Genomic DNA, 14,422 nt, shown 5'->3' with positions numbered 1-14,422 from the left:
CAGGATTTCACCATGTTGGCCAGGCTGATCTCAAACTCCTGACCTCAAGTGATCTGCCTGCCTCAGCCTCACAAAATGCTGGGATTACAGGTGTGAGCCACCGCATCCGGCCTACCCATCCTTTTTCTACCACTGTCCTCACTCTCTAGTGAGTCTGACCATGTTAGTGTTTCTCTAGAAAGGACTGTGAAGGTGGTGCCTGGCAGGGACAGACCCCAAACTCCTGCCCCTTTCCTTTTCTGCCCCAGAGGGGTTTCTGATTTCTGGCACTTATCTCCAACTGAGACACTGGGATTCTTTTGATCTGGGATCCCATGTTCCTGAGATTCCCAGTTCTCTGGGCAGAGGGGTGGAGTCTACAGGTGAAAGTTTACCTGTCTTGGGGTAGCAGAGCTGGCAGGCCTGCTTGAACTCGTGGGTGGCAGCCAAGGGGTTCTTGATGAGCAAGGCAGTGTTGGGCATGCAGGGCTCTGGCTGTGACAGGAGGAAGGAGGCCATTGTGGGCACTGGATGATGGCTGAGGCCACTGGGGCCAGCCAGGGCACCAGAAGTGGGGAGTGCTCTATGACCCCCCCATCCTACCCAAGAGCAAAACCACAGCCCAGGACCCTTCCTCTTCCTCCACCCTCCCAGCCAGGGGAGTTCTTTATAATGTGGTCCAAGAGTCTAAAATATCAGGACCACCTTGGTCCCAGCATATGGTCCCAGGCTAGTGGGTGACCTGGGTCTTGGCTCTGAGCCTTTCTTTGAAGGCAAGCTGAATGTGAAAGCATAGAAATGGGAGGGGCTGTGATTGCAGCCTGTGCTCATGCCCTCCCCCAATCCCCCAAGTCATCAGCAGATGGGGAGGAAGGCAAGACTCAGAGAGGTTAGGGAAATTCCCCAGGACCACACAGCTAGTGTAGGTCAGAGTGTAGCAAGCTCTTTTTTTTTTTTTTTTTTTGAGATGGAGTTTTGCTCTTGTTGCCCAGGCTAGAGTGCAATGGCGTGCTCTCAGCTCACCGCAACCTCCACCTCCCAGGTTCAAGCGATTCTCCTGCCTCAGCCTCCTGAGTACCTGGGATTACAGGTGTCTGCCACTACACCCAGCTAATTTTTGTATTTTTAATAGAGACGGGGTTTCACCATGTTGGCCAGGCTGGTCTCGAACTCCTGACCTTGTGATTTGCACACCTCGGCCTCCCAAAGTGCTGGGATTATAGGCATGAGCCACCACGCCTGGCCCCTCATCAGATGTTCTTTTATTATTATTTTCTTTTTTTTGAGACGGAGTCTCGCTCTGTCGCCCAGGCTGGAATGCAGTGGCGCGATCTCGGCTCACTGCAAACTCTGCCTCCCGGGTTCATGCCATTCTTCTGCCTCAGCCTCCCGAGTAGCTGGGACTACAGGTGCCCACCACCACACCCGGCTAATTTTTTGTATTTTTAGTAGAGACGGGGTTTCACTGTGTTAGCCAGGATGGTCTCGATCTCCTGACCTTGTGATCCGCCCACCTCGGCCTCCCAAAGTGCTGGGATTACAGGCGTGAGCCACCGCGCCCGGCCCAGATGCTCTTTTAAACTTAGGACCGGGCTGAGTCTGGAGACCAGGGATGCTACTAACACTGGGGAAGTCACTTCACTCTCTGAGACTTGAATTCTTCCATCAGACAAGGGCAGTGGTGCCCTCTGTGTGCCCGCCCAGCATATGGCTTGGTGAGGAAGGGCACGAAGTGATCATCTTTGATCCATCCACTCTGGGAGTGCCCCGCCGTGGGGAATGCAGTGCCTTACCCCATGCAGAGGGCTCATTCCCCAACTCTAGAACCCACAACCCCCAGCAGGGAATGAGAGGCCTGGATCCCCACTCAAGTCACTCACCGAGGGGGCTGGTTTCTGAGCACCGCTAGGGGGACGGTGGTCCTGTGAGTTGGTCTCCTCTGGGCAGGGAGAAGACACAGGGGTCAGTGGCTCTGGCTCTGAGGCGTGAGGGGCCTTCCTAGGGCTTCCCCTTATGTATTGCTGACTCGGAGAAGCCCCCAGGCCACACATCCTCTCCTACTCCTGCTGAACCCCTGACTCTATCCTCTCCTTTCCACTCCCCAGGGGCAAAGACGCCTCCCAGCCTGAGTGTGTCCACTCTTTGCTTAAACTTGCCAGGGCTTCCCGCTGCCGTAGGAGAAAGCCCAAGTTCCTTAGCTTGCTCCCAGGTCCTCGGAGACCAAGGCCCCCACCCCGGCTGCTCCGCTCATCAGCCAGCCCCGCGCCATGCCATGCCAGGCTAGTGCCCCTGCTTCCTCTGCCTGGCAGGTGAACTTTTCCTTCAAGACTCTGCCTAGTCATCACTTCCTCCAGGAAGCCTCCTTTGGCCCTGAGGCTGAGTGAAGTCCCCTCCGTGCCCCCACAGTCCCGTTAAGCCCTCTCAGTCGAGTGCCCTGGGCTGTGTCCGACTGCCGAAAGCTAGCCCCACCAGCGCCTAGACAAGACGGCTTCCTCCCCGGATCCCTGGCACCCAGCCCAGAGTGGTGCAGTGGGAGGCCATGACCTTGTGCTCCGCCCGCAGCCTCAGGATCATCCCATGGGATCTCACCAGCCTGGTGACCCAGGGTCCCGGGAGGCTGGGCAGGGAGCACCAGACTGGGAGTCTAGAGGCCTGGACTGTTGCAGCTCTCCTCTGCTTGATCTTGAACAAGACACCCACCCCTCAGGCCCAGCCCCACACTGTGCTGAGCACTGCAGAGACGGCAACACACAGACATGGCCCAGGATTGCTAAGGAGTGATGGGGACAAACAGATCTGTAACTCAACTCCACTCTCCAGGCACCAAAGAGGCCACAGCACTGTGCAACCTGTCCAGGGAGGTTGAACGGGCCCACCCATGGCGTTACCCATGAAGGAGTCAGGTTTGTCCAGGGAGCCTCGTGTCGACCCAAAGCTGTCGAGTGCATCCAGCCGGGTCTCCGAGTACGGCAGCAGGTCCAGGGGGTCCAGCGTGGGGCCCGGGGGATCGAGGGCATCCAGCACAGAGGCGGCCAGCTTCTTGGAGGGGTCCATGACCAAGCCGAAGGAGGCGGGGGGCAGTGGGCTGGAGACAGGGATGGAGCCACCCACCACAGGTGGTAGCAGTGGGGTCCCGCCGGGGAACACGGGTATCAGCTGGGGCAACTCACTAGGCACGCCGCTGCCAGACAGGCCACCCTGGACCAGAGACTATGAGGCAGGGACAGAGGGAGGGGTCAGAGGAAAACAGGACTGCCCAGGCCTGGGCAGCATCAGGCACTTGGGGAAGCAAGGAGACCTGCACCCTGTCGCCTGGCTTCATCCTGTCCCATGTGGGAGCAGGGCTCACTATGGTCCCTTCTGGCCAGACATTCTGCAGCTTCATTTCTTTTTTTTTTTTTTGAGATGGAGTCTTGCTCCATTGCCCAGGCTGGAGTGCAGTGGTGTGATCTCGGCTCACTGCAATCTCCGCCTCCCGGGTTCAAGCGATTCTCCGGCCTCAGCCTCCTGAGGAGCTGAGACCACAGGCATGTGCCACCATGCCCGGCTAATTTTTGTATTTTTAGTAGAGAGGGGGTTTCACCACGTTGGCCAGGCTGGTCTCGAATTCCTGACCTCAAGTAATCCGCTGCCTTGGCCTCCCAAAGTATTGGGATTACAGGCGTGAGCCACCGTGCCCAGTGTGCAGCTTCATTTCTGTACCAAACAAGTCCCTACTGAGGCCTCCTCCTGAGACACATGACATGAGCATTGGGGCCTTCCCTCCACCCCTGGGACAATGGGGACACAGCGGGGAGAGGGGATCAGGGGAGCACAAGGAGGGTGGTGTGGCTCACCAGCGAGTCCAGGAGGGTGTCCAGCTCTGGGCCAAAGACATCCCCGTCTGAGAAGTCATCCAGGCTGTCGGTGCTGGGGAGGGTCCTGCTGCTGTCCAGGGGGGCCAGCAGGTCCAGAACGTGAGGGAACAGGGGCATCGTGGGCGTGGAGGGGAGAAGGGCTGGGGAGCCTCGAGGGTCCACGTAGCAGTCTGCGGATGGGGTGGGCAAGAGCCGAAGGGGAGCACTGCTTGGTGAGGGTGGAGGAGGCGTCCCGGGCCCCGTGATGCTCATCCAACACCTTCCCTTCTTCTTTCTGCTCTTGCCAGGAGCCCTGCCTTCCCCATCGGCTGATCCCACTGGCAGATGCTCAGGGGGTGGTCAAGGAAGGCCACAGCCCCAGAGCAGGGAGGGGCCCTCAGTCCTATGATATCAATCCTTGGCCCAGGCTCAATGCCTGAATGTCCACCACTGCTGCCTCCTTCTTCTGGGGTAAGCAATGCCCTCTCCAGGGGACACTCTTAAAAGGCAACCTTTTCTGGAAGCCAATGAGGAAGAGGAGGGGAAAGGGCTTTGGAAGAGGTGGGGGTGTGCAGGCAGCCAGGAGTGAAGGCCATGGGACTGTTGCACCTAGCTAAGAGGCAGCACCCCTCTCTGCCAGACTAGAGATGCCCTCCCCTCCTTGAGTGGGTCTGTAGCTCTCAACCCACTGTTTTCTCCCATGCCTCAGGGAGTACCAGGGTGGGGAACCCCTCGGAGGCCCTCCCATCTACAGGGCTGGGATGGGGAGGGGGCTCGACTCCCCTGACCTCTCGGGGCCCCAATTTCCACTTGTTCCCTCGTATCGGGGACATTACCTGTTTCGATGTCATCTATGGACCCCAATCCATTAGAAGTTCCCTGTGGGGAGAGGGCCACAGTGGCGCTGTGGCTGGGAAGGCCCCGATCCCAGCACCCAGCACCAGCCCCTCCCCACGTGACTATGCTGTTGACCCAGCACTGAGGAGCACTTAGAGTGCCAGGGGAGATTAAAGCCCTCACATGCGGCCAGGCGTGGTGGCTCATGCCTATAATCCCAGCACTTGGGGAGGCCGAGGTGGGTGGATCACCTGAGGTCAGAAATTCAAGACCAGCATGGCCAACATGGTGAAACCTCATCTCTACTAAAAATACAAAAATTAGTCGGGCATGGTGGCAGGAGCCTGTAACCCCAGCTACTTGGGAGGCTGAGGCAGGAGAATGGTTTGAACCCAGGAGGTGGATGTTGCAGTGAGCTGAGATCATGCCACTATACTCCAGCCTGGGCAACAGAGCGAGACTCCACCTCAAAAAAAAAAAAAAAAAGCCCTCACACGTGCTGGGTCCTCACCCCTGTGGTGCCTAGCAAGGGGCTGGATGGGCCAGCAGGCGGGGGCATGGGCTCAGTGGATCCCCACAGCTGTCCCTCTAGGGAGGGGTGGTTGAGGGCAGGGAGAGAACCTCTGAGTCTTGGTTCCACCCACCACAGGGCAGGGTCCTCACCCCGGTGAAGGTGGCAAGGGTCTTAGCAAGCCCCCCCACACAGCACCACAGATGGCTTGCAGTTCAAAGACAAAAGTGCCCCCTCCCTGAGTCCCCAGGCTCTCCTCTCCCACGGTAGCCCCAGGCCCCCCAGGAAGCAAAAAAGGGCATACAGCCCAGGTGGGATCCCACTGCCTTCCTGCTGGAGGAAAGCTGGGCCTGAGCAGGCTGTACAACCTGGGCAAAGTTCCCCATCCACTCTGGGCCTGCTTCACTCACCGCTGGGGAAGGCTATCAGGATGAAATGACTTGCTATGTGTTTTTGAGACAGAGTCTCGCTCTGTTCCCTAAGCTGGAGTACAGTGGCATGATCTTGGCTCACTGCAACCTCTACCTCCCGGGTTCAAGCAATTCTCCTGCCTCAGCCTCCCGAGTAGCTGGAATTACAGGCACCCGTCACCACGCCTGACTAACTTTTTTGTATTTTTATTTTGTATTTTCATTTATTCTTTTTTGAGATGGAGATTTGCTCTTGTTGCCCAGGCTGGAGTGCAATGGTGCGATCTTGGCTTACCGAAACCTCTGCCTCCCAGGTTCAAGCGATTCTCCTGCCTCAGCCTCCCAAGTAGCTGGGATTACAGGCATGCGCCACCATGCCTGGCTAATTTTTGTATTTTTAGTAGAGATGGGGTTTCTCCATGTTGGTCAGGCTGGTCTTGAATTCCCGACCTTAGGTGATCCACCTCCCTCAACCGCCCAAAGTGCTGGGATTACAGGCCTGAGCCACCACACCCAACTTTTTTTTTTTGAGATGGAGTCTCGTTTGGTCACCCAGGCTGCAGTGCAATGGTGTGATCTCAGCTCACTACAACCTCGGACTCCCACATTCAAGTGATTCTCTAATCTCGGCCTCCTGAGTAGCTGGGATTACAGGCGCATGCCACCATGCCCAGCTAATTTTTGAATATATATATATATATATTTTTTTGAGATGGAGTCTCACTCTGTAGCCCAGGCTGGAGTGCAGTGGCACGATCTCAGCTCACTGTAAGCTCCGCCTCCCGGGTTCATGCCATTCTCCTGCCTCAGCCTCCAGACTAGCTGGGACTACAGGCACCCGCCACCACGCCTGGCTAATTTTTTGTATTTTTAGTAGAGATGGGGTTTCACCGTGTTAGCCAGGATGGTCTCGATATCCTGACCTCGTGATCCACCCGCCTCGGCCTCCCAGAGTGCTGGGATTATAGGTGTGAGCCACCGCGCCCGGCTAATTTTTGAATTTTTTAGTAGAGATGGGGTTTCACCATGTTAGCCAGGTTGATCTCAAACTCCTGACTTCAAATGATCCACCCGCCTTGGCCTCCCAATGTGCTGGGATTACTGGCGTGAGCCACCGTGCCCGGCCTGTGTTGATAAGATGCACAGTTTCTGGAAGTTGGGCTGGGAGAGCTGCTGTTTCATTCAACAGCTCCCACACTCCAACCTCCAGGCTGTGGTGCATCCTTCCCTGTCCTGAACACCCTCCCCTTTTTCTCTGAGTCCTTCACAGTCCAGCTCAAGTCCTGCTTCCCTGGTGAGGCCCTGGGTGGCCCCGCCCTTTCTGTGTCCCCACGGAGAGCCGGATGGAGGACCAGACTCCACCACTAGCCTTCCTTTCCCAGGACCAGCAGCCACAGGACCAGCAGCTAGACTCATCCAGCATCCTGCCTCACGCCAGCCCAGGCCAGCATCTCACACCCACTGTGGGGTTTAGCCCTCGGTCCAGGCGCCCTGCGAGGTATCATCCCACGGCATGGAAATGTCAGCCCAGAAAGCTGCTATGCACAGATCAGAGCAGGGCTGTCTGACCCAAGAGCCTGTCCTGACTCTGTCCCCTGGAACTGTACACTCCCCCATCCATACCTGCACCAACACCCTGCACCTCCTTCCCACACCTGAGCCTGCCATAGAGCACATGGCAAATGTGTGCACTTCAGTCTCCGGAGTGTCTGCCCACCACAGATTGGCTGCCAAACCAAGGCCGCCACGCTGGATCACAGAGCTGCTATCCTCATGGTAAGTACATAAAGTCTTTGAGGGAAAGAGAGGTACCAGATGAACATCTCTAGGGAAAGCGGTGATTCTCCCTGCTAGATCCTGCCCATGGCTCCCAGGCCACGCAGGACAAAGTCACCTTCTCAGCCCTCCTGCCCATGCCATCACCCCAGCCTGCCAGGCTCACTGTTCCTGCCCTTCTGCATGGCACTCCTTCTGGTGACATCTGTTTGGCAACAAAGGTCTATGGAGCTCTATCTCTTCTGCAGACGCCCTGCTGGGAGCTTTCACATTGACCCACTGTAATTCTATAACCCCCACAAAATGGCAGGTACCGGACCCCTGCAAAAGAGAAGGAAGCCAAGGCTCTGAGGGGTGGAGTGGCCTGCGTAGATAAGGAGTGTGCTCAGGATCTGATCCAAAGCATGTTCCACTGCAGAGCCCAGGCTATTCCGAGCCCCATAGGAGGAACTGGTCTTGTGATCTGGGGTGTCTGTCTCTTTTGCTGCTTAGCCTTTGTGCAGGCTGTGCTCCTGGTCATGAGTGCCATTTCCCCCTCTCCAGCTCTCCCTTCCTCTTAGTCTTGCTTCCCTGGCTCGCTGAAGCCCTTTCCAACCAAGGATGCCTTGGGCTCTCTGTTCCTGGAACTCACAGCCCTCCTTGCATCTTGTTCCCCACGATGCCAGGGACAGCTCTTGCACAGACACTGTCTTGCAGGGCCTCTGCCTGGCTCCTAGGTCATAAGAAGCTCCCTGTGGGCACAGCCTGGTCCATCCCCACTTCCAGGTGCACATGTGAAATGACCAGCCGGCTGAATGAATATGGTGCTCATGGTGGAGAACCTACAGGGACCCCTGCAGCCTGCATTTACTTGTGTCTGTGCACAACTCACGGAAGGCCAGGGGCTCTGGCTGGGACACCACCCTGCCCTCATGTGTCCTAGGGCCACTCTGTGTGTGCATGTGCACATGTGTGTGCTCACATGTGTGCTGTACCATGTTGGGCAAACTGAGTTCATGAGGCAGGGTCTGAACTGGTCCTCTCCACTGTGGGCTTCTTAGAGCCCTCCCTAACCATGCCCCTCCTGACCTCTATGAATGTGCAGGAGGAGCCCAGCAAGATTGCAGGGATGGGTGAACAGCCTGGCAGGGACTGGGGGGGGCCTGGTGCCAGGTATGGCACCATCTGTGGTCATCTGTCTGCAGACTGAGCAAGGCTTTGCGGCCTTGGCCCTGGAGAGCTGGGCATTCAGCCCATATTTGCTGTGGCCCCCTGGCCGCAGTCATTCAATCATTCAACAAATATTTTTTGAGCATCTGCTGTGCCTGCCCAGCCCAGCTCCACTTGCTGTGATGAGACGCTACCTTGGTGCTCTATTCCCAGTGTCTGAACTGACACTGGGTACAAAGCAGTGCTCAATAAATACCTTCCGAATAAATGAATAGAATTAATGCTGCCTCCCCTCAATGCCTTCCCAATGCTAAGACTGAGCTTCTTATCAGGGGTCAAGCGGTCTGGCTTCTATCTCCTGTTCCAGGACCCCCAGCTCTGCCTTGGTGTTGGTTCCTCCCACACTCTGAGCTCCTCCAGGCCTCAGGGCCTTTGCACATACCTTCCCCCTGGTCTGGAATGCTGTTTCACCTGCACACCCTGCCCCTAACTCTTCAAGCTTACGGTCTCAGCTTAAATGTCACTGAATCCTGTCTAAATCAGGCCTCCCAGTCGCAATGGCCCAGGTCTCCCCATACTCTGCCTTCACAGCCCTCATCACGGTTTGAAACCAGAAATGATCTGCCTAATGTCCTAATGTCCATCCTAGACTGTGAGCTCTTTGAGGGCAGGAAACAGATTTGTTTTGTTTATCACATACCCAACCCCAAGCTCAGTGCTTGGCCCATACTGGGTAAACTTAGACAAATCACCTTTCATTCATTTAATGTTTTCTCGTTGGAGCACCTGGTATGTGCCAGGCCTAATAATTTCTTTTATTTTTCAGATGGAGTCTCGTTCTGTCTCTCAGGCTGGAGTGTAATGGCGCGATCTCGGCTCACTGCAAACTGCGCCTCCTGGGTTCAAGTGATTCTCCTGCCTCAGCCTCCCAAGTAGCTGGAACTACAGGCACATGCCACCATGCCCGGCTAATTTTTGTATTTTTGGCAGGGATGGGGTTTCACTATGTTGGCCAGGCTGGTCTTTAACTCCCGAAATTAAGTGATCACCCACCTCGGCCTCCCAAATTGCTGGGATTACAGGCATGAGCCACCATGCCTGACCTATAATTTCTGATTATAAACCATGAGTGCTACAAAGGCAGATCATCAACTGCCTCCTTTGCAGGCTGGGAGGTCCCTGAGGGCAAGGACGCAGCTGTCTCAGGCCCAGGGCCGAGAGTGTTTTGTGGGCCTCCTTATGGAATGAATGAAAGAAAGTGCTGCAAAGCTCTGGAGGAGGGAGGCCTGCTGCTGCCTCGCTGTGTGACACTGGCCCCGTCCCCTCCCCACTCTGTGCCTCAGTTTCCCTTAACGTACAAGGTGGCAGGACCCCAGGCTCCATCAGTGCTCTTACAGCCCATCTCTCACTTTCCAGAAAGCCTCAAAGTCTACCTGAGCAGCGGGCAGGGGTCTCAGTCGTGTGCCAGGCCCTGCCTCACCCCCCTGGGATGAGCCAGGCCTGACTGGGGTGCACAAGTGTCTTGGCCCTTGGGAGGAGTCCCTAACTCAGGACAGCACAGCAGCTATCCGCAGTGACTGCCCACTGCATTTCCTGCTGGGTCGTGTGTGCCAGGTTATCAAGCACTTTCCTCCCTTGTTCCCGTTGAGGGATGGTCTGCATTTCAGAATGCAGAAACTGAAGGACCTGCCCAAGGCTGCAGGGCCCAGTTGGGCTCTTCCTTGTCAGAGTCCTCAGTCTCGGCTGCCCCTCCCAAGCAGAGTCACTGAGCCAGGGAGAACAGGATGGGTTTTGGCAGGGGCATGCCCTTGAGCTGGGCTTTGAAAAGCGAAGAGACAGAGAAAGGCAGGGTGGGGAAGAGGAAGACATTTGAGGCCCAGGGGCCTGAACCTGCAGAAAGGCTGGTGAGAAAAAAGGCAACACAGCAGGAAATGTGGGGCAGGAGGCAGAAGGAAGGCGTGTGGGACCAGGCTGCCCAGACTGTGTCCTGGCCAGGGTTCAAGAGTGAGGCTGCCCCCAGCGGCTCCCCGGCAATGACCACTCCCTGCCAACAGCAGCCATGGCCTGTCCCCACATCCTGCCCCCGTGGACGTGGGAGGTACCTCCTAGGGAGGCGGAGGCCCCTGGACCCACTGCCTGAGGTCATTTATACCCGGAGAGAGTGAATCTAAACCTCTCATAATGGATAAACTGAGACAGGTTGGTTCAGCCCCGATCCTACCTGATCTGCCACGCCAGCCGCAGTGCCGTTACTGAGCAGAGAAAAGGTTTCCAATTCCTGCCAGAGATTGGAGAGAGGTGGGCAGAGGTAAAGATTCTGAAAAGATGCTCAAGGTCCCCTTAGCTGGGGCAGCAAAGAGGCCCTGACACAAGCAGCTGGGCTCTGCAGCGCCCCCGAGAGTCCCTGTCCCCAGGCCTGCCGGAAATCAACTGCTCTGTCTCTCTGGGTCAGATTCTGGGGTTTTCTTCTTCCAACCTTGACCTGGGCAGAGGACCTCCCTGCACACCTCTACTGTGTGTCAGGCACCATGCTAGGCACCATCTCAAACATTCTATTTTTTTATTTGTTAATTTTTAATTTTTTTCTGAGACAGAGTCTCACTTTGTCCCCTAGGCTGGATGCAATCTCGGCTCTCTGCAGCCTTGACCTCTGGGGTTCATGTGATCCTCCCACCTCAGCCTCCCAAGTAGCTGAGACTACAGGCATGCACCACCACACCAGGCTAATTTTTGTACTTTTTTGTAGAGATACGGTTTCGCCATGTTGCCCAGGCTGGTCTTGAACTCCTGAGCTCAAGCAACCTGCCCACCTCGGCCTTCCAAAGTACTACGATTATAGGCATGAACCACTGCACCCAGCCCATTTGCTCTCTCTTTTTTTTTTTTTTTTTGAGGCAGAGTCTCGCTCTGTTGCCCAGGCTGGAGTGCAGTGGCACGATCTCTGCTCACTGCAAGTTCCGCCTCCTAGGTTCACACCATTCTCCTGCCTCAGCCTTCAGAGTAGCTGGGACTACAGGCGCTCGCTACCACGCCCCACTAATTTTTTTGTATTTTTAGTAGAGACAGGCTTTCACCGCGTTAGGCAGGATGGTCTGGTCTCGATCTCCTGACCTCGTGATCCTCCCACCGCGGCCTCCCAAAGTGCTGGGATTACAGGCATGAGCCACCGCGCCCGGCCTTTTATTTATTTATTTTTTTTGAGACAGAGTTTCGCTCGTTGCCCAGGCTGGAGTGCAATGGTGCGATCTTGGCTCACCGCAACCTCCGCCTCCCGGGTTCAAGTGATTCTCGGCTGGGCGCGGTGGCTCACGCTTGTAATCCCAGCACTTTGGGAGGCTGAGGCGGGCGGATCACGAGGTCAGGAGATCGAGACCACGGTGAAACCCCATCTCTACTAAAAATATAAAAAATTAGCCGGGCGTGGTGGCGGGCGCCTGTAATCCCAGCAACTCGGAAAGGCCGAGGCAGAAGAATGGCGTGAACCCGGGAGGCAGAGCTTGCAGTGAGCTGAGATCGCGCCACTGCACTCCAGCACTACAACCTGGGTGACAGAGCGAGAGTCCGTCTCAAAAAAAAAAAAAAAAAAAAGTGATTCTCCTGCCTCAGCCTCCCGAGTAGCTGGTATTACAGGCATGTGCCACCACCCCCAGCTAATTTTTGTATTTTTAGTAGAGATGGGGTTTCTCCATGTTGATCAGGCTGGTCTCAAACTCCTGACCTCAGGTGATCTGCCCACCTTGGCCTCCCAACGTGCTGGGATTACAGGCATGAGGCACTGCGTCCAGCCCATCCATTCTCTCTTTTTAATCCTCCCATGAGCTCTCTGGGGTGGGCATAAATTATCTCCATCTTCCAGATGAGGAAACCAAGGTGGAAAGAGATGAACTAACTTGCTCAAGGTCACAGCAGAGACTCGAGTCACGAGTTTCCCTTGTGCAGCCTCCTGGCCCTCGGCAGGTACCAAATGAATCTATGTGGATCTGAACCAGCCAAACAGATACCAACACTTCAAATTTGCACCATATGGGTGTTGAGAACATAATGCTGAAGGACGCCAGTGTCAACTCAGGCCACCTCCAGGTGACTAAAGTCAGCCAGCACAGGGGAGGGAGTGGTTTTCAACAGTTGGAGTCTAAAGTGAGCTAAAAGCGGTGGCTGCTCTCTCCTTTTCCGAAAGGTTCCAGGGCTTTCAGCCAACAGACAAGGAAGATCACCTGCTGTCACTCCCCTCTGTCCTAACCCAGCCCTGGCCACCCTCACCCACCTTCCCCACGGAGCCTGGTCCCTCCCTTCAGACCTCCTCACGTCCACACCGACCCTCCCAGGGTCCCGAGCCCACCTACCTGGGGCCTCTTATATGCCTTGCGAACTCGCAGCCCCAGTTTCTGGGCCAGCTCCTGACCAAGCTGAGTCACGCTTTCATCCTGCAGAGGACAAGACACAGGGCGGTGGGTCAGTCTGCCCAGGCTCACAAAGCTGTGCTCCTGGACACCTGTGCAGCCCTACGGAGGGAGGTCATAGTCACCCCATGTTATAGATGAGAAAGTGAGGCTCCAGGAGGTGTCCCTGGCTTGTCCAAGTCACACAGCTAGTGAGTGGTGGCACCAGGACCACCATCCCATGCTTCTGTTTTTCCTTTTATTTGGGGATGGAAAATGAATCATTTTGTTTTTATTTTAATATAATCTTTTTATTTCTAAAATTCAGCAAAAGTGACAATGTCACTGTAGAAGGGAAGAATGTTACAGGGACAGCAAGTGCTCCCTGGATCTCCCCCTTCACCCTAGGCTTCTCCAGGAGGGAATCACACTCTGCTGGGCTGATGTGTTTCCTTAGGGCTCTTTTCTAGGAATGCATGCATGCAGACCTATAAAGAATGCTTACTTCTGGCTGGGCACGGTGGCTCATGCCTGTAATCCCAGCACTTTGGGAGGCAGAGGTGGGCGGATCACCTGAGGTCAGGAGTTCAAGACCAGCCTGGCCAACATGGTGAAACCCCATCTCTACTAAAAATAGAAAAATTAGCCGGGCATGGTGGTGGGTGCCTGTAATCCCAGCTACCTGGGAGGCTGAGGCAGGAGAATCGCTTGAACTCAGGAGGCAGTGGTTGCAGTGAGCCAAGACTGCGCCGCTGCACTCCAGCCTGGACGACAGAGCAAGACCCTGTCTCAAAAAAAAAAAAAAAAAATGCTTAGTTTTGTTTTGTGGGGATTTGGGGATTGTCTCTTTCTTTTTGATTTTTTGAGATGGAGTCTTGCTCAGTCACCCAGGCTGGAGTGCAGTGGCGCGATCTCAGCTCACTACAACCTTTGCCTCCTGGGTTCAAGAGATTCTCCTGCCTCAGTCTTCGCGTAGCTGGGCTTACAGGCATGTGCCACCATGCCCAGCTAATTTTTTTTTGTATTTTAGTAGAGACAGGGTTTCACCATGTTGGCCAGGCTGGTCTTGAACTCCTGACCTCAAGTGATCCACCCGCCTCGGCCTCCCAAAGTGTTGGGATTACAGGCGTGAGCCACTGTGCCCGGCCATCTCTTTCTTTTTTTAAACAGGAATGAGGTCACATTATATAGTTCTACAACTTGTTTCTATCGCCAAACAATCTCCTGCAACCCCCAGCAAGTGACGATACATACATGAGGCACAGGGTTGTAAGGCTCCAAGGAGACAGGGCATAGAAAGCTTGTAACAGTGCCTGGACCACACTTAGTGATCACTAAACAGCAACCATCCTTCCTTCCCTTCCAAGGCTGTAATACAGAACATACACTACGTGCCAAGCGAAGAGTGAGGGGCTAAGGATACCCCAGCGAACAGGGCAGATGGGCCCAGGCCTCATGGAGATTCCAATCTAAAGGGGGAGAACAGTCAGTGAACAAAGAAACAGGTGGCTACAAACTGGGGTCCAGGCACAAAAGGGCAAGGAA

General features: G+C 55.4%; 1 protein-coding gene across 1 annotated transcript in view; it reads right to left on the bottom strand.

Moving 5' to 3' along the window:
- ZC3H7B (zinc finger CCCH-type containing 7B) overlaps window positions 1-14,422 on the bottom strand; it is a 58,028-nt gene that overhangs the window by 17,086 nt on the left and 26,520 nt on the right. The window contains exons 6-12 of the mRNA XM_003814622.5: window positions 12,842-12,922; window positions 10,720-10,776; window positions 4,652-4,694; window positions 3,816-4,006; window positions 2,868-3,189; window positions 1,860-1,918; window positions 375-474 (exon numbers count right to left, since the gene is read on the bottom strand). Coding sequence (XP_003814670.1) covers window positions 375-474; window positions 1,860-1,918; window positions 2,868-3,189; window positions 3,816-4,006; window positions 4,652-4,694; window positions 10,720-10,776; window positions 12,842-12,922 — 853 coding nt within the window. The remainder of the gene's footprint in view (window positions 1-374; window positions 475-1,859; window positions 1,919-2,867; window positions 3,190-3,815; window positions 4,007-4,651; window positions 4,695-10,719; window positions 10,777-12,841; window positions 12,923-14,422) is intronic.

Source organism: Pan paniscus, chromosome 23 (assembly GCF_029289425.2).
Source record: "Pan paniscus chromosome 23, NHGRI_mPanPan1-v2.0_pri, whole genome shotgun sequence".
NCBI classification, from domain to species: domain Eukaryota; kingdom Metazoa; phylum Chordata; class Mammalia; order Primates; family Hominidae; genus Pan; species Pan paniscus.
The sequence above is the reverse complement of the archived record's forward strand: the minus strand, read 5'-3'. Positions and strand labels throughout refer to the sequence as shown.